At 41.2% G+C, this 18,055-nt stretch overlaps 1 protein-coding gene across 4 annotated transcripts in view; it reads left to right on the forward strand.

Moving 5' to 3' along the window:
* Positions 1 to 1,132: 1,132 nt before the first annotated feature.
* espn (espin) overlaps positions 1,133 to 18,055 on the forward strand; it is a 38,263-nt gene continuing 21,340 nt past the window's right edge. For all 4 annotated transcript variants that reach the window (XM_086069111.1, XM_086069110.1, XM_086069112.1 and 1 more), the window contains exons 1-7: positions 1,133 to 1,755; positions 2,370 to 2,563; positions 10,111 to 10,297; positions 10,473 to 10,655; positions 10,886 to 11,017; positions 13,669 to 13,933; positions 14,353 to 14,627. In XM_086069111.1, coding sequence (XP_085925237.1) covers positions 1,456 to 1,755; positions 2,370 to 2,563; positions 10,111 to 10,297; positions 10,473 to 10,655; positions 10,886 to 11,017; positions 13,669 to 13,933; positions 14,353 to 14,627 — 1,536 coding nt within the window. In that variant the 5' untranslated portion in view covers positions 1,133 to 1,455. The remainder of the gene's footprint in view (positions 1,756 to 2,369; positions 2,564 to 10,110; positions 10,298 to 10,472; positions 10,656 to 10,885; positions 11,018 to 13,668; positions 13,934 to 14,352; positions 14,628 to 18,055) is intronic.

The raw sequence follows: 18,055 nt of genomic DNA on the forward strand, positions 1-18,055 counted from the left end.
CACCAGTTTATACAGTTTATCAGCTAAGAAAAGAAAAAGGTGATTTGGTGTTGAGTCATCCTTTAAGATTTCCTACCACCGTTTGCTGAAGCAACAATTGCATTGGCTTTATGAGCTTGAAGCAGGTGGCCAGTTTCCATTATTAGTCAAAATATTTTATATGCACGCAGGTGAAGCCAAACTGAGCATGTGCTGCATATGTTAAATAAATGCACTACTATAAGTTGCCCCTTTTTTATCCCTGGCCAAAATGTCCAAAAGAAACAATTAAAAACTTGCGTACAATAATTTGTGACTTAATCTAAATACATCTATCAGGGTATATGTTTTATATTTATCCATGATGATGAAAGATGATGAAAGTTAATTTTTCCAAATTGTACAAGCACAGATTTAAAAAAAGGGTGATATAGTGTTGTATAGCATCAACTATAATTTGTGTAGAAGTCACTATATCAAGTAGTCACTTAATTGATTAATCATTGTAATGTACTGAACATCTATACAGCAATACAATGCATAGCTATACAGTGCATGACAAAGTATTTGCCTTCTTATGTTTTACCATAAATAATAATTTTCAGATCAATTAAGTGAAATTGGATCATTATCTGCTGCTCACCTAATGTTCTCTCAGGTCACCATGCGGAATCACTGGATTATAGTTGCAAAATATAGAGTATACAAGTTTTGACTTGTTTCTTTTGCACATGTGGACCTATGTCTAAGAAACAAAAAATATGTTGTACCTCTTGCAGTGCATTTATTTTAACATTTGTTGTCCTGTGAAGCGACAAGCCACTAGGTGGCTATCTCCTATGCCCAATACTGAGTGGCATCGTTGCCACAGCCATATAATATTACATGAACAGAATAGCGGTTATGTAGCCAACCCCACTCTCTCCTTTTCAACGAAATGATAGTTGAGTCAACAATTTGACATGCTTTGTAGGCGTATAGATGAGCGTTGCCCAATCAACTTTATGACCTGTCCTAACCCCCCACCCCTCACACACCTGAATGTTCGCACTGGCCCTTTAACTTGTGAGCCGATTTTCAGAAAGCAACCACCTATAACAGGCTCAACGATCCTCCCCCTGATGGATTATTTAACAGGCGCTCAGTCCCATGTCGCCATCTGCCAGAAGAGGAAAAATACTCTCTGAAGCACATGATACGACTTAGTTGTTGAAAAACAAATTGCATACTGAAGGAGTACATGACATTCAAATAAGTAGTGTGCGCAACAGGTGCGCCCCCATCCTGCAGGAAAACTCGCGCGAGAGAAGGTCAGTTTCTAATTGGACACTTGGATGGATCGAGAGAGAAATTGAGTGCTAAATGATGAACGATTTCCAAACGCCGAGGTTATCCTCGCGGTGAAGCGCTCCGACTCAAGTGTAGCGGCGGAAGGAAGAAAAGTGTCGTCGTGCACTTGCAGCAGCAGCAGCAGTCATGGTCGTCGAGGGGGAGCGGACGCTGCTGGCCGCAAGACAGGGGGACGTGCAAACTCTCAAAGCGCAATTCACCTCCAAATCGCTCACCAGAGACGTGAAGGACGCTCTGGGGGCTTCCCCCGTCCACCACGCAGCCCGGGCGGGCAAACTGGCTTGCGTGCGCTTCCTGGTGGAGGAGGCTGGACTGCCCGGCCACTGTCTGGCCAACAACGGGGCGAGTCCGGCGCACGATGCCGCAGCCACCGGTAACCTGGCGTGCTTACAGTGGCTGCTGACCCAGGGTGGATGTCGGCCACAGGTGAGTGGGTGGCTACTGGATCCTCTGTAATCTGCAAAGGTACACTGAGATCACCAACTTTCAATGGAAAACTCTATATTTGTTACAGTGCCGATTCTAGTCACATTTACTCTGGAGTGATTTGGGTTAGAAACGTGGAAAAATGCTGTCATTACAGTTTTGAAAAGGAGTTCTCTCATAGTTCGATTTTAAAGCATTTCAAACCTCCAAATAGCTGCATACTTCCATGTAGATTTAGTTGGAATGATAAACTGAACATTCCTAATATTTACAACGAAGCAGAATACGAGTTAAATATTAAATTATTGTTGGATAATAATTAATGGGACTTGCTTGATGAATCAGATGGATTAAACAAAGTGTTTAGTTTCATTTGAGTTGTATCTTTTATTAAAAGTCTAGCGTCCCCCCCCAAAAAAGGACAAAACATTTGTAGTCTGAGATTGACTATAGGCAATGATGACATATGGTGAGGTTTTAGCATTAATATCTCTAACCTTCCAGGTTATTTGTGGCTATTTTCATTATTCAATTGGCCTGATTGCAGTAATGACACTTTTGGATGCTTGGAATATTAAGGACTTGTTAACGCTGCCACTGTGTTTTGGTTCCAGGACAAAGACAGTTCTGGCGCCACCATTCTCCACCTGGCCTCCCGCTTCAGTCATCACGAGGTCACAGACTGGCTGCTCAAGAGTGGGGAGGTGGACCCCGGGGCCGCCACTGACACAGGCGCCCTACCTGTTCACTACGCTGCTGCCAAGGGAGACCTATCCTCGCTCCGACTGTTACTGGGGCACAGCCCAAAGTAAGAACAACAAGATGGGTTTATCCCTGCAGGGGGGTTATAAGTCCTCTTGCCAGTCTTTTTCCAAACAGGGGCTGTCATTGTGACTTGGTTGGACAGTTTCTTCTTCTGTCTCATGCATCTTTTCTTCCTATACGGATTCAAGCCTATCATTTATACACAATTTATTTTGATGACATGAAAGCCAAATCTAAAAATGATCCATCTTGCCATGCTAATTATTGTGAACAGATTGAATTATCTGACGCATTGTTTGAACTGGACACTTGGTTTGTAGAAGTTGCAGGTCTGAGTAATGTGTATATTTTGTTGCGCTAGCTGGCAGCATGGAAGGCGCCGTTTTGCTGTCCTGTTGTAGGCTTCAGTTCAAAAAGCATGGACAAACTTGAAGAAGCCTGAACCACCATCAAAGCGTTCTCAAAATACTGAAGCTGTTGCTCTCAGATCAGCCTGAACTCCCCGAGATCCTGCTGTACCTTGACAATCTGATTTCTGAATTATCTTGTCGTCTCCTAACCTTCCTCAGTAAAACCCAAAGCAGATATTTTCCTTGTCTCAGCGACGAATCCATATTCCCAAGCTGCAGCCTACTTCACGTCAAAACAAGCAGGAAAAGGCACCGGACTTCTTTCTGTTCCGTTGCTTAGCAACCAGTGAAGACAATCTTGACCTGGGCCACCGTCCTTCCTGTGCGTATATGTGGCGAACGCCACAAAAAACAAGTGCAGTGAAAGCCCCTTTACATTTCAACTACTTTACTGTACTTTTAATACTAAAATAAAATAAAAACAGCAAAGGCTAAGTCCCATCTTCAATAAGTGTAATGAGATATCATCATAAAATGCAAAAAAATAAACAAAAAAGAATAAAACATTGTGTTAACTTTGAAGTAAATATGCGTATGGTGACGCCGGAGTCTTATTGAATGAGTCTACTAATTCATGAAACTTCCCATGTTTTACACACATTTTAGCTTCTTCAACTTGCAGCCTTTGTTGAGGTCGATCCCTCAAGAAGCAAAACACATGCCAATAGTTAATCCTGAGATTTTCAATTGATATTTGCTGTTGCAAGACAGTTGAGGTCAAGCGCAAGTGCTCGTGGAAAAAGTGATCGTTATCTACAGAGCTTGCTGATTATTTGGGTCAGCTGTGTCGGAGGTGGGAGACAGAAAACAGACAAGACAGTGGATCTCGAGGTCCAGGGTTCCCTACCCCTGATTTATGCCAACGACATATAGTGACAGGCAGAACCATGAAATTAGATGGCCGTGTGTATCCACCTGTCACTATTCATACACCAGAATGAGTCATGGCTTCCTGTGAGTAGATCACCTTTTGTGTTCAGGCAAACTGGTCCAGTTATCACACTGGATAAGCACATTTCTGACGAAATATAGACAAGATCATTAGTTTGGTGTTCATACTTTTTTTGTGACATTTTATTTGATGATGATTTATTGTTCAGCATGTTGACTCTTAGAGGCAAAAGTGACCCCATATCTTTAAAGGAGTAAAAGTTATACTGTAATGCATGGGTGGTCAAGGAATAAAAGCTAAACAAACTGTATGTTTTGTTCTCAGTCGACTCCGCTGTACTTAGTAAACAAGTCAGGGCTGTTGCAAAAACCCCAGAGTGAATAAGCTTTGGGTCTGACGCTGGCGAATGTACTTTATAGTCTGGCACTGGTCGGGCGCAAGCTGAACTTTGCTTTTTGGATTCCAGTTTTGCAATCTAAATACCTAAATCCAGTGGAGAGTAAAACACCTTCTGAGAGGTTTATGTCTGTAAAAAATTTGCAACTTCCATGTGATTCTTATGCAAGTTATTCGGAATTATCATATGCTATCTGGATAAGTGTTAAGAGTCGAAATGAGATGATTGGTGAAAGGGCTTGGCCACACACTCTTTATTCTACTTCATCCTTAAACTGTTTAATGGAGTTGAAGTTTAACTTCTACATCAACCAATACAGTACAACATTGTATGTATGTGTATCATTAATATCAGAAGGCGGATGTGTCTTTGTTGTGCAGTCGCCACTTGATGACTACTGTCCTTAATCAGTGGAGAGTCAGACCCGATCATGGTTTCCAGAGATAAGACTGGACTGAATGATTGCCATGGACACTGCTAACACATTAGGGAGGCTGAGTTGTCCATTCTAACAAACAAACTCAGCACACAGAGAGTCCCAAACACCCAAACAGCACAAATCTCACAGCCAATTTATCCCAGTTAGCGGCCGGGTCATTTGCGGTTCAGCAGGATTCGAGTCGCGACGCGGACACGCCCCTTTCAGTCAGCTTACTATAAAACATGAGAGCCATCTGGTTTTGGCAAGCGAGTGGAGATTTGGGGAGAAAAAACAAAGCCCCTCTATTTGCTCTGTTGATGAAAAGACGGAACAAATAGTACAGAGTGGACTATTGCAACATTAGCAATTATCTGGGAACTTTAGGGGTTCTGTCTTGGAGTATGAAGCTAAACCAAAGGTGTCAAACTCCGGTCCTCGAGGGCCATAGTCCTGCAGGTTTTGGATGTTTCCCTTCTCCAACACAGCTGATATATGATCAGCTCATCAGCAAGCTCTGCATACGCCTGATAACGATCCTGCTGATTGGAATCAGCTTGTGTTGGAAGAGGGAAACTTCCAAAACCTGCAGGACTACGGCCCTCGAGAACCAGAGTTTGACACCTATGAGCTAAACCAAGGGTCTGCAACCTGCAGCTCTGGAGCCCACTTGTGGCTCTTTAGTCCTTCTCCTGTGGCTCTCTTTGGATCTCGAAGACAAATTGGAGAAATTATTTTTTTTCTTCCAAACATATATTTACATATATAAAAATATTCTTGAAATGAATGAATGGTTTAGATGAAGAGGAAAAAAAGAATCCTTAATTATTCCAAAAATGTCAAAGTCCAAATTTTTAAGTTATCAAAAAAAGAGAGATGAACGGTAGATAAAAAAGTTAAAAAAATTACTCCCCGAATTTCTTTTTTACCTAAAATGTCCAAAAAGGGTCCATAAAGAAAGAGGAAAAGCAGAAAATAACCATCAAATGTCCACAAAATTGCCAAAAAATGTCAGAGAATTGAATGAAAAAAAGGCAGAAAAGAAATGTTAAAAAACTAGCTATATATCAAAAACAAAAGAAGAAACCCCCCTAATTACCATAAAATGTACACAAAATTGCCAAAAAGTCAGAATTAAAAAAAAGACAGAAAAGAAAATGTTCAAAATGTAACCATAAAAAGTCCCAAAACAAAATAAGAATTCCCAAAAATTAACATAAAATATCCACGCACACAAAAAAATCTGAAAATTTACATTTTAAAAAAAGGCGGACAAATGTAAAAAAATAGCCATAAAATGTCTAAAAATGAACAAGAGAAGCAGAAAATAACCATGTGTCCATAAAATTGCCAAAATATGTCCAAAATTGCATAACAGTGATGATTACAGTACAGTTTCTAGAACTGATTCCGCTTTGTACGTCTTCTGCATTGTCTGTTTTTCATGCTAAAAATGCAGCCGCCACAATGCTTTCTAATGTCCCAGCCAGGTAGGTGCATAGCTACTGCAAATTTAATGAGCCCCAAGGACAGATAGTTCCCTGATAGCCGGGGACCCATTCACTCTTCTCCCCCACCCCTCCTTGCTGTTTGTCACCATCTCCACAGCGACACACAGTAGCGCCAACCTGCGATAAGCTAATGAGGAAAACAAATACGTTTGAATAGCCAAAGCTCCACTGGCCAATCGCTTTGTTTGCTATTGAACTTTGCAGCGGCAAGATAAGCATTCTTGTTTCAGGATTTATTGTTACAAGCACTAAATTTGGATCCATGAGTTTTAAGAGGCAAATGGATGGCTTAGGTTTATTCTAGTTGAGAAATTGCAAGGATAACATGACCATTGTGTTGCATCATCGGCTTAGTACCTGGCATTGTAATGGCAGAAAAACAAATGGCTGCTCAGAGCTAGTATATTAACAGCTTTTTTTACCTTTCATTTTTTTGTATTCAAATTTGGCGTTTAGATTCGTTGGAAGAGAGTCAAACGGTCATTAGCTTGCATTGTCATATTTCACAGATGCCAACATTACCATCATGTATGCCTATAACCACTGCTTTATCCCAGGATCCTTAGAAACAGACTTCTGCAGTTGACCTATTTGTCATTTCAAGCTTTCATCAGTAAGGATAAGGACGTAAAGAAATAGGCACATGAGTAACTTATGGACATTCATGCCTACTCACTATTTTAATGGTTGACTGTGAGGGCAACCAAACTAAAGTCTGCTAGTAAAACTCATTTTTCTTTTCTTTTAAGTGCTGCTTTTATAGCTTCCTCAACACCTTATCGCATTTTGTAACAGCTACTCCTATATGAAAACAAATGCGATGGAATTCTGTCATTATAAGGAGGCACCCTACACACATGTTGCTGCTACTCACTTGTTCTGTGTTTGTAGTGTGTCGTTGGCCCTATTTTCCTGCCCAGCGCTAGTCTAGTGCAAAGCGCAGTCTATTTCTGCGCATGAGTGGAGTTTTCATTCTTTTGGTATTTTCGTTTTCATGGATGGGCTCAGGTTGAAAAGGGTGAAGATGCACCCGTTTTTGCGGCTGTCTACGAAAATAGGGCCCTTTAAAGTGAAGAGCTCCATAGTGAGATTCATGCCGATGTTTTGTACCTCTAGCCATGTATCTTTTGGAGCAGATGCTAGTACATACTCATATCTATGTAGAACACTCAAATGATTGCATAGTCTACTTAAAATCAATCACTCAGTCTTTTTGTAGCCCTCGAGTGGAACAGATGTGACACCCCATTCAATTGATGGCTTGTTCACCTTTCAACCCTTGTGAATTAAAGCCAGCAGGCTCACAGGCTGTGAGTCGACTGATAGCCGTTGAGCACAAAAGCGATGGGTAGTACAATCTATCTATCATGGGTTGAGGCACAATTTAGAAAGTCTCCAAAGGGAGAGCGGAAGCCTCTGAAATTGTATAATTTCCATCATGGCTATACGGTAATGTTACCACGACATGCTGCATTATTTAGGCAGGTAAAGCCAGTCAGTCAGTAAAGAGCCTATCACTTGGTTAGTTAGCCAATTACTTTGAGATAAATTACTCAGTACCACCTCACTTGAAACATATCCACTTCAAAAAGCACTTCTTTAGTGTTGCAAGCTCAATTCTGTGGTGTGAGTTGAGGTTTTCCCTTGATGTAGCACACGGGTCAGCAACCTTTACTGTGAAAAGAGCCATTTTTGGCCAAATAAATGTCCAAAAATCTGTCTAGAGCCACAAAACACTGGAACATTGTGATGAACAAAACAGTGTGTTAGTGTGCAGTGGGGGCCCAAGAGCTCATTAGACCTGCACCATAACAGAAAAATATGCATATCATGTACTTCCATTTTTGGATTTTGTGTTTTTGTAATTTATTCAGACTTCATTTTCATATCTTTTGAGACTTTTCTGCCTTTCTGTCAAATTTCTGACATTTTTGGCAATTTTATGGACATATGGCAATTTTACATCTCTCTTGTTCCTTTTTATGGCTATTTTTGACATTTTTCTCTGCCTTTTTTATATAAATTTTCTGACATTTTTGGAAATTTGGGGGATTTCTTCTTTTGTTTTTGGACATTTTATGGTCTTATTTAGAAGAAAGAAATTCTGCCTTTTTTAGAATAAATTTTCTGACTTTGGGCAGTTTTGTGTACATTTTATGGTAATTTGGGGGATTTGTTTTGTTTTTGACATAGGTAATTTTTGAACATTTTCTTTTCAGCTTCTTTTTTTTTATTAAATTCTCTAGCATTGTTGGCAATTTCGTGGACATTTTATGGTAATTCTGCTTTTCCTCCTTCTTTTTAGGCATTTTATGGTCACTTTGGACATTTTAGACTGTTTTCAGACTGACCTTTCATCTCTTTTTGTGACAACTTACAAACTTGGACTCTGACATTTGATGAATAATTAATTCTTCTTTTTTTTTTATCCAAACCATCAATGCATTTCAAGAATATTTTGCATATGTATATGTAAATAATTATATGTAATAGTAATAATAATAATAATTTAGAAAAAATTTCTACGAGATCCAAAGGAAACCACAGGAGAGGGACTAAAGAGTCACACGTAGCTCCAGATTTGCAGGTTTGAGACCCTTGGTATAGCAAACAGGCATCGGTAGGTTAACATTTACCTCAAAGACTAAACCAGCATGCTAGGTTCTGACCTAGCACACAAATAACACAAATAATCATAAGCAGCCTTGTGTGTTGCATTTAGATAGTACATACGCTTATCCACATGTAGCTTAAATGTATGGTCTTTAGTCCGTGGTGCATTGGCCTTGAGCTACATCCTATCAAATGAAAGCTTGGCTAGGTCAGGTTTGTCTCGACAAGATTGGAGCACCGCCTTTCACTTTTTTTCACCTTGCCTGTGGCTCACATACTCGGGCCACCTTCAACGGTGGTAACCCTTCATTAAGAATAAAGCCAGTCTGGCAAAGCCATTGGAGTGGTAATCCTCTTAGGAGACGCATTGCTCATTTGTCAGTGTCCAGATAAAGACCAACTTTATAGGATTTGGTGGGGAAGTGCCTGGTTACTCCCTGACCTCCCTGTGTGGGACAAGGATAGACACATTGGTATGGGATTTTTCCTATATAGTTGTGGCTATAGACAAAGCCTTCTCCTGATGCAAGAAGCACTGGCTCTATTGGTGAGTGCAGATGGAGGCAACAGGTTGAAAATACAAATCTGGCATCAGTTCAACTGCGATTGTGTACAAACAATGACCCAAGTAAGCATCTTGGGGTTTTTTAAGCAGTCACACAGGTTTCCCACTGTTTGTTTTCAGAGGCTCTGTCTCAAAGTTTTGCATTGCCATTTGAATACCAAACTCTTCACCGATGCTTGGTAGGCCTTAAGACTATTGCTGACATAAGGTACTGTATAACAAGCAGCTGTTTGTCTGGAGTTGAAATGGCATCTGCACACTGGGCATCGTATACACATTGGTAGGGAGACAAGCTCTCAAATCAGTTTGTTTGTAACAATGACAACATTAGTCCATTATTTATAGCAACATTTTGGTAGGGATTTGGAAAAAGGTGCCAATGCAGGAATTTATTTTTACTGTTTGAGTCACTATGGTATCAGTGGAACGGGCCAATCTACTATAATCGTAATGGACTCTCCTATTTGCTCTTCATTTGGCAAAACAAATACAGTGATGCCCAATACTGTATTATATTTACTTCTGTTATGTTTGATCTTCTTGGAGGTTTGCGGTCTATAATAGTACATGTCTGTTGTTGGCACTACTGTATCAGAAAAGACAAGCTTCCCACAGAACTGCTGATTAAAGTGTGTGGTCAAACAGGTTAAATGGCTTAATTAAACCGTTAAGTCTGTATTAACATTTCCTTTGTGCAAAGGATGACAGGCTGCAACATATTTGGCATCTACTATATTTAAAATCTGACCTGCAAAACTTAACTTCTTCTCTCCTCCCACTATAGCTTTATCAACTCCCAAACTAAGAATGGTGCCACGCCGCTCTACCTGGCTTGCCAGGAGGGCCATTTGGAGGTCATCCAGTACCTGGTCAAGGACTGTGGAGCTGATCCACTCATCCGAGCCAATGATGGGATGACACCCCTGCACGCTGCTTCCCAAATGGGCCACAACACCGTCATCGTCTGGCTGGTATGTCCGGATGGAATGATCTTGTAAACAAATCAAAGTAATGTATCCATGCTGCGTATTGATCGACACAATGTCACTACGAGAAAATCTAGTCAGCAGTTTCATGTCTCTTCTTTAAACAACTTTAATCTGAAATCGTTGATATTTTAAAACAAGACCGCGAGTGTTTCTACAGATGAGTTTCACAGAGATCAGTCTGATGGACAAGGATGGCGACGGGGCCACAGCCATGCACTTTGCAGCCAGCCGCGGTCACGCAAAAGTTCTCAGCTGGTTGCTGCTGCACGGTGGCGAGATAGTCACCGACAACTGGGGTGGGACCCCACTTCATGACGCGGCAGAGAATGGTGAACTTGAGGTGACTAATTCGGTTACTTTTCCTCATGCAATTAGATGGTGCCGAAATGAAGGCCTTGTTCCTTTCTTCACAAGTATTGTATGATGACATTGAGCTAAAAACTCCCCGGTGCACCTGACAATTCAAAGACAGAAAGTAGACTACAATTTAGACCAGCTAAAAGTAGTTCTAAGTTGTGGCGCCTTGTTTACTAAAAGCTCTAACTGTACTGAACTCATGCCCCTCCTCAGTGCTGTCAGATTCTGGTGGTCAATGGGGTGGATCTGGGCATCAGGGACCAGGATGGCTTCTCGGGGGCTGACCTGGCTGAATACAACGGACACTTCCAGTGTGCCAAGTATTTGCGCACTGTCGAGAACATGGTGAGCAATGACGTGAAACCGAGACTTCTCTTTCTGAGACTTCGGGGGTAAGCATAGAAACCTCTGAGCTAGGAAAGGACATGCCAACTAAGAGATGTGTGATTTACTCTATTGCTATTTTGAATGGCATGTTATGTTTATAAATCTGATATTATGTATAATATAATTAATATATTGTATTATTAACTCTTTGACTGCCAGACGTTTTCAGAAAAGGGATGCTGTGAGTGCCAGCCAATTTAAGCATTTTGACTGATCTTTCAAGGTCCACAGAAAATTCTCTGTTTGGACTATGGAAACACACATACTACCAAATGAAAGATTGACCTTTCATCTTTCATCAGAAAAAAAAGTTTGTTTTTATATTATTCCGTTCTTTAGTAATCAACAATAGAAAATGGTTAGTTTCACCAAATGCGCTTGTTTTGGACCCAAATACGGAGAAATCAAGCTTTGATTGAAACGATATTATTTCATGCACTCTAGTGAATTTTACACTTCTTTTTGTCCATGAATGATGCCACAAACACCTAAATAGTGCTTTACTTCTATAAAACACTACCACCAAGAATGAAAAAGTGTTTTTTGATAGTAAAATACGTTTATTTACATTCAACAGTGTAACAATTTGACAACAATTTGGCAAACTATTTACAAATGTGTGCAACTGTGGTACTATTTACAATTATGTGGATGTTTCAACTACAGTTTTTCTTTTTGTAACACTCCCCTGCGTCCAAGGAGACGCAACAGGATTTGCACAACAGATTAGTTTCACTGCGATTGCCTCTTCGCGTGCAGACGCTACACTTTCTTGCCGGCCGTTTTTTCCGGGGAATAGCAAGTATATATTGCAGTGTGTGTTGCCATCAAGTCTACTATCAGGATCATGCTACGGTTACGTTACGGTGGTGTTATGTCTGGCTTCCTCATGTCTTTCAGTTCCTATACCGGGTGGTAGATGTTCTGATCCATCTTATCCACTCCATTCATGGTGGCATCGTAGTCCAGAACCAGTGTCTTCTCCGTGATCAGACTGTACCCGCTCCTCCGATGAATATGCATTGGACTCGGGGTACTCTTCATTGTCCGATCGAATGTCCGCTTGTGCAGCTCCGCGTTTTCCGTCGTTAGCATCGCTAGCCGGTGAGGCTTACTACGTGATCATAACGGTCGCGTCAACGCTTCCAACTTCGGCGTCAAGCTCGGAGTCACTATCATCATATCATCATCATCGTCGACATCAATGCGCTTTTTAGTATTGATCGATGCTTTTCGTCTTTGAAAAAAATGCTCAAGCGTGAGCTGCTTGCAACCGGTCGCCATTTTTGCTTCATCAGCCATTGTCCCCTCAACACTCTAGCTCCGCCTCACGTCTTCTACTGACGCCCACCCAATCTTGTCCAAAGAGAGTCATCGCTGCCATCTAGGGGCCAAAACGAGTCATTATACTAACTAGATCTGCTTGATACTTTCAGCACAGCTGCCCAAGGCTTTCCTCCACCCGTTTCCAAAAAAAAACAAAAAAAACGTAGTGAACGTCTTTTAACGTCTTTGGCGCCCCTCCGTAGGTTTTTACTAAACGTTATTTAACGTTTATGGCAGTCAAAGAGTTGATGTGCATAAACGGTATTATCTGAAGCCCGTGGCCTTTAGCCTGCATCCTCACTTCCATCCAAAAGATACAGTAGGGTGCGTCTACAATTTAATACATTTATATATGCTGTACGCAGCAATAGTCAAACACAACTGCATACAAAAAAAAGTTTAAAACTGTCTTTCAACTTCAGCATCATACAGTGAGAATTTTATGATCACTATGCAATATTCTATAACTGCCTTTAGGACCTGGCATGCCATACGCCAGAGTCAATTTGATTATTAAAAATAAAACACTTCTTTGTGTATGTGCATTGTCAGCACTAATTGGGCCAATGGGAGCTCTGCTCGTACAGGTTGTAACAAGGGTACATTCAATTAGGACATTTTCTACAATCTCATTTGTTCTAGCGACGGCACAAATGCAAAATTCCATTCCTTTAAATTTGGAAGTACATTAGGAATTGTCCTATATATGCCACAACCTATGCTACAAATCGTCACAAATAGTCCAAGTCTGATACAATATGTCCATCAGGGCCAAAATGTAGCATTACAAAACACGTGTCAGCTTAGCGCAAATACTGTATTAACACTTGGACAATAAAACTCCCAAGAGGCCTGTCGAATAATAACTCTTCTGCTCTCAAGGTGTGTAGGAAACATATTCACCCTCTTGTAATCGCTGTCGTTAGGGAGAGAGAGAGCCAAGAGTGTGTGGGGGTGGGGGGGGGTTGGACATGGGAAAAGCAGAGGGCCCCAGAGCATATCTGATCAGCTGTGAGATGTTTCATTAGTGTGGCGTAATTAAATTGACACTGTGATTGTAGTATAGAAAAAAAAGAAAAAAGAAAGAAAGACTTGTGAATGCCATAGTACAATTCAAAGCATTTGGATTTGAAATAAAACAATATAGATGTGATTCAAGGGTAGACTTTCACTTGTAATTTAAAATGTTTCATTAAAATATGCCTTTTTAAGATGAGTATATCCCTTATTGAAAAATGTGTCGACTGTCAATACAGAAAAAGAATGTTTGTGTTCTTTAACAGAGTGTGGAGCACCGTGTCTTGTCTCGGGACCCCTCGCTTGACCTTGAGTACAAGGAACCTGAAAACAAGCAGCAGGATTCGGGCCTCTCGTCCCCAAACACCACCATGACCCCTACCAGCCAAGCGGCCCACTTTGACATTAGTTCGCCAGCCAGCTCCTTGTCGAACTACGGCTCGGCCAACTCCAGCCAGTCCGGCACCGGGGAGAAGAGGAGCAGTGTAACATTGTCCCGAGGTCCACAGCTGAACACAGTCGCACACGCAGGTCAACTCCTATACTAATACAAATTATAATCTTCTTACATTTCATCTCCAAGTGCTTTCAAAGGTTGCCTAAAGTGAATGTGACTTCATCCAAAGGTATGCACCATTCAGTAATGTCATACAATATTGATCTGTTCTCAATAAGGGACTCTTGTTTATGTTCCGGTACCTTTTATTTAAATGGAAGTAAAATCTTGAACTAGTTTGCCTTAGTTTTAATTGACAGGTGCAATACTGGTGCTGCTCTCTAGTGGCCAAAAAGTAAACTGAGGCTTCAAGTAAACCATGGCGAGTATTTTAGGAGAGTTTAAGAATTCACTGTTCTGGTTCATGGGATGAAACCTTGAGTTTGCCAATTTTAAAATGGTGCCACAGTGCACATGGCAATAAACTAATGAATGAATTGTTTCTTTGTTTCAGGTGCATCAGAGACGGCCATCTCTGACATGCAAGCATACATGGACATGCTAAACCCAGACATCGACCCAGACAGGCCCAAGGCAAGTCACGACTCGGGTTCAAAGCTACCGCCACCACCCACTTATCCACCCCCGCCTCCCCCACATTCTCCTCCGACGCCTCCGCCGCCCCCGGGCTATCCAGCGCCGAAAGCCCCTCAGGAGGCCTCATCGGTGGAGTTTTTGAAAGTGAAAAGCAACTTGCGCCACGTGGAGGGCAACAACAAGAAAAAGGAGGTAAAGACAGTAGTGAAAATTAAAAACTGATAAAAGTAAGAGTGTGTGAAGATGAAAATTCTTCTTGTATGGAGACTTTCGCCAAGATGGTGGAATGTGTCTATATATCACATGCTAGATTGTTACTTTATCAAACAAAGGAATTTTCAGGATTATGATCTCTTTTCAACAGTAGTTAAGTTAGAGTTAAGTTAATAAAGTTAGTTAATATGTAGTCAAACATGTTTGATAGTATTGAGGTATGAATTCGCACATTCTTCTGCACCAAAGTCCGACAACCATCGAGAATAAGATGGGGAATAAAGATTTAGGGACAACTAAGGGCTAAAACTCCATTTGATTTATTAGTTAATTACTTCATTTATACAAGTTTTTTTTTTTTATAAGAAAAAATATTGTGAGCTTACAAAAGGCTTATTTGTCTCATATATTGTTCTTGAATCGGTCAATCTACGTCAGTGAGCACTTCTCCTTCGCCGAGACAATCCATCCTTTATAGGTGGGACATATCCAGATGCTGATTAGACTGCATGATTATTGTACAGGTGTGCCTTAGGATGCAGTTACAGTACACCGTGTGGGGTGTTGCATTTATCTTTTCGTTTGGGTTATTTAAGGGGGAAGTCAACCTTAAACATTTCTTGACTATAATATATTGCATGTGACCTCACTAGTCTAAACACGACATTCTGATTAATATTACATTTGTGGAATATGAGTTATGAAGCAAAATCCAGCCGTTTTTTTTTAATCCATCTCAGTGGGCGGCCATTTTGCCATCTGCTGTTGACTGTAGATGACATCACAGTTGCTCAGGGCTCAGGCAACGACCAATCACAGCTCACCTGTTTTCTGAAGCTGAGCTGTGATTGGTTGTTACCTGAGACTTGCGCAATTGTGATGTCATTTTTACTTGACATTAAGTGGTAAAATGGCCGACTTCTGGTATTGATAAAAATGACTGGACTTTGCTTCTTAACGCAATAATAACCAGAATACTATATTTAGACTAGTGTGGCTGCATAGAACATATTATTGTCAATAAAGTTTTTTGGGGTTGACTTCCCCTTTTAAGGGATGATGGCGGAGTACATCCAAAGTAGCCAAGTACAAATGTTGTCATGTAATCATTTCTTGGGAGCTGGTCGATCCCAAAGACAAACGACTGGCCTGAGTGATTGGGATACATTTGTCAGTAACTGCCATTTCCTCTTGTGCCTCATCAGTTGGACTGTTGCTCTTATGTAACAGTGGTCACAAAGACGTTGTTGTGTTAGCATTGCTCACAAGGCTAATGAAGACGCTCATTACTGAGGCAAGCCTCGGAGTTGACACACTGTGCTCGCTGTGACGGGTATGAACTCAATTACTGTAATTAATCTGGCCACAGATCACTCAACTGTGTGTTTAGAGCGCTAACACAGGTAAAATCGGTATCGACACTACCAATAATTGATAAGAATTGCTTTGGTCAAGGGATTTATCGCTCAGGTTTTATTATATTAAATTAAACAACATAGTGAGAATCTATTTCACTTATGAATGAGAAAACTCATTCAAGACAGAAAGAACACGTTACTGTAAGTTGTTTTGCATTGTCAGTTTGAGGTAGTGAAAGTGTGCCGTTGCGCATGTCTCCGGGGTGAGCTATGTGTGTGCGCGCAGCAATCGTGTGGGAGGGAGGATTTTAATTAGTCTCGCTCCTTCTACTCTTTTTACCCAGAAGACCAGCCGAGCCGAGTCCTCATTAACAATTTAAGCTAAGCCTCTCCTTGGGACTGCGCGCACACGCACAATAAACATAGTTACAAAAACCTTCTATTTATTTTGGGTGCTATAATAACAGGGAACGATCGGATGAACTTGCAGATGAGACTCACCTCATTTGCGTTGACTCGTGTCAAATAGGCAAACAAAAGACTGTTTTGCCTCTCACAATTCTATTTCTTTGTGTCTTTACCAAAGCTGTCTAGAGTTGATGGACTTTGAGATACGTGATGATGAGTACGTTTTCTCATACTTGCACGGTACTGAGGTCTACATTATTATCGGCGCTACGGTGACGGAAGCACCTGGTTGCAAGTGGGCAAGTGGACCAATGGTTGTGGAGTGCAGCCACTGGTGACATCATCGCTTAGAGCAAGGCCGGCCCATCGGGTTATTGATGAGGCCTTTGCGTAAAGTGAGAGGGGCAGGTAGAGTGACAGGTGTAGCGCTGAGCAGAGAGAAGCGGCGACGCTCTGGATCTGGTGACAGCTACTCTCTGTGCTCTGCTGGGCTTTTGTGACCGAGGCTCTGTTGAGACTACAGGAAAAGTGCAGGAGACGCTAGACGTCAAGGTAAGACGTTAAAGACAGAGGGCTTTGTAGTCCTAATGATATATGTGATGTTGCATGGTAAACTTTAGGTTTTATTATATTTGCTGGTGTTTTTATGTTGGTGGGTTACGATTTGTAGCAGATAAATAGACGGTGAATGTGTTTCATTGTTATGTTCAAAGGGTGCTTATTGGCGTTATACTGTTTCACTTGGTCGTTTTGAGGAATAATAACACAACAAGTAAAAAGTGCTAAACGTATGCAATGCATACATCAAATATAATACTGTATGCAATAAAGGCTGTCGACATGTTTCTATCTTGAGATGTGAACGATGTGTAATGGGGTGTTGGCGGGGTTGGGTTGCGGTTCGGTTGTTCAAAAGGTTTGCTATTGTCAGCCCATCGCCGTGGAGGGTGCTAATCAAACCATCCAACTATACACCGCTCACATTACCATCCCACCTCCCCGACGACTGCAGTCAACAAAATGCTACCAGGCTCATCAGCTCTGAATGAGACACTGCAAAAAAAAAAAAAAAGAGAGAGAGAGAGAGGTCAGGGGTCAACTGTCGTCTTAGTTTATCACTGGACACCCGCTGGCTGTCTGGGAGTATTTTCAAGTAAGAACATTAAGCGGAAATAGAAATGCTGTGGACAAGAATGTATAGAATACATCAATGTTGTTACTGTCCAATGAAAACACTCCAGGTTGTAGAATCATGGTTATGGGCCAAAAAAGATGCACAAAAATTCAGAGTTTAAACCACTGTCATGCATCAGGTCAAGCGAGACATCCATGCAGTGAGGAAGGTTTAACTCTACACATTTCTCATACTTCTCGGCTTATCGCCAAAGTTGGATAGTTACATTAAGTAAAACTCCATCACCATTCATGTTGTCATTTGTTAGTCTTTTATTGACAATGTTTAATTATTAACAGTGATTAACTTCTACGTACACTGTATAATTATTGATGATTATAATTCATGTTATTGAGACTTAAATGCCTGAGCTTTACAACTCCAGGAGATACTGTAGATGTGAGGGGAAGTGAAAGTCATCTGTGGCCCCGCGGTATGCGCCGAAGAGGCCACACTCTCTTACTTCA

The sequence above is a fragment of the Leptonotus elevatus genome, chromosome 2, assembly GCF_054856555.1.
Source record: "Leptonotus elevatus isolate MCC_2025b chromosome 2, RoL_Lele_1.0, whole genome shotgun sequence".
NCBI classification, from domain to species: domain Eukaryota; kingdom Metazoa; phylum Chordata; class Actinopteri; order Syngnathiformes; family Syngnathidae; genus Leptonotus; species Leptonotus elevatus.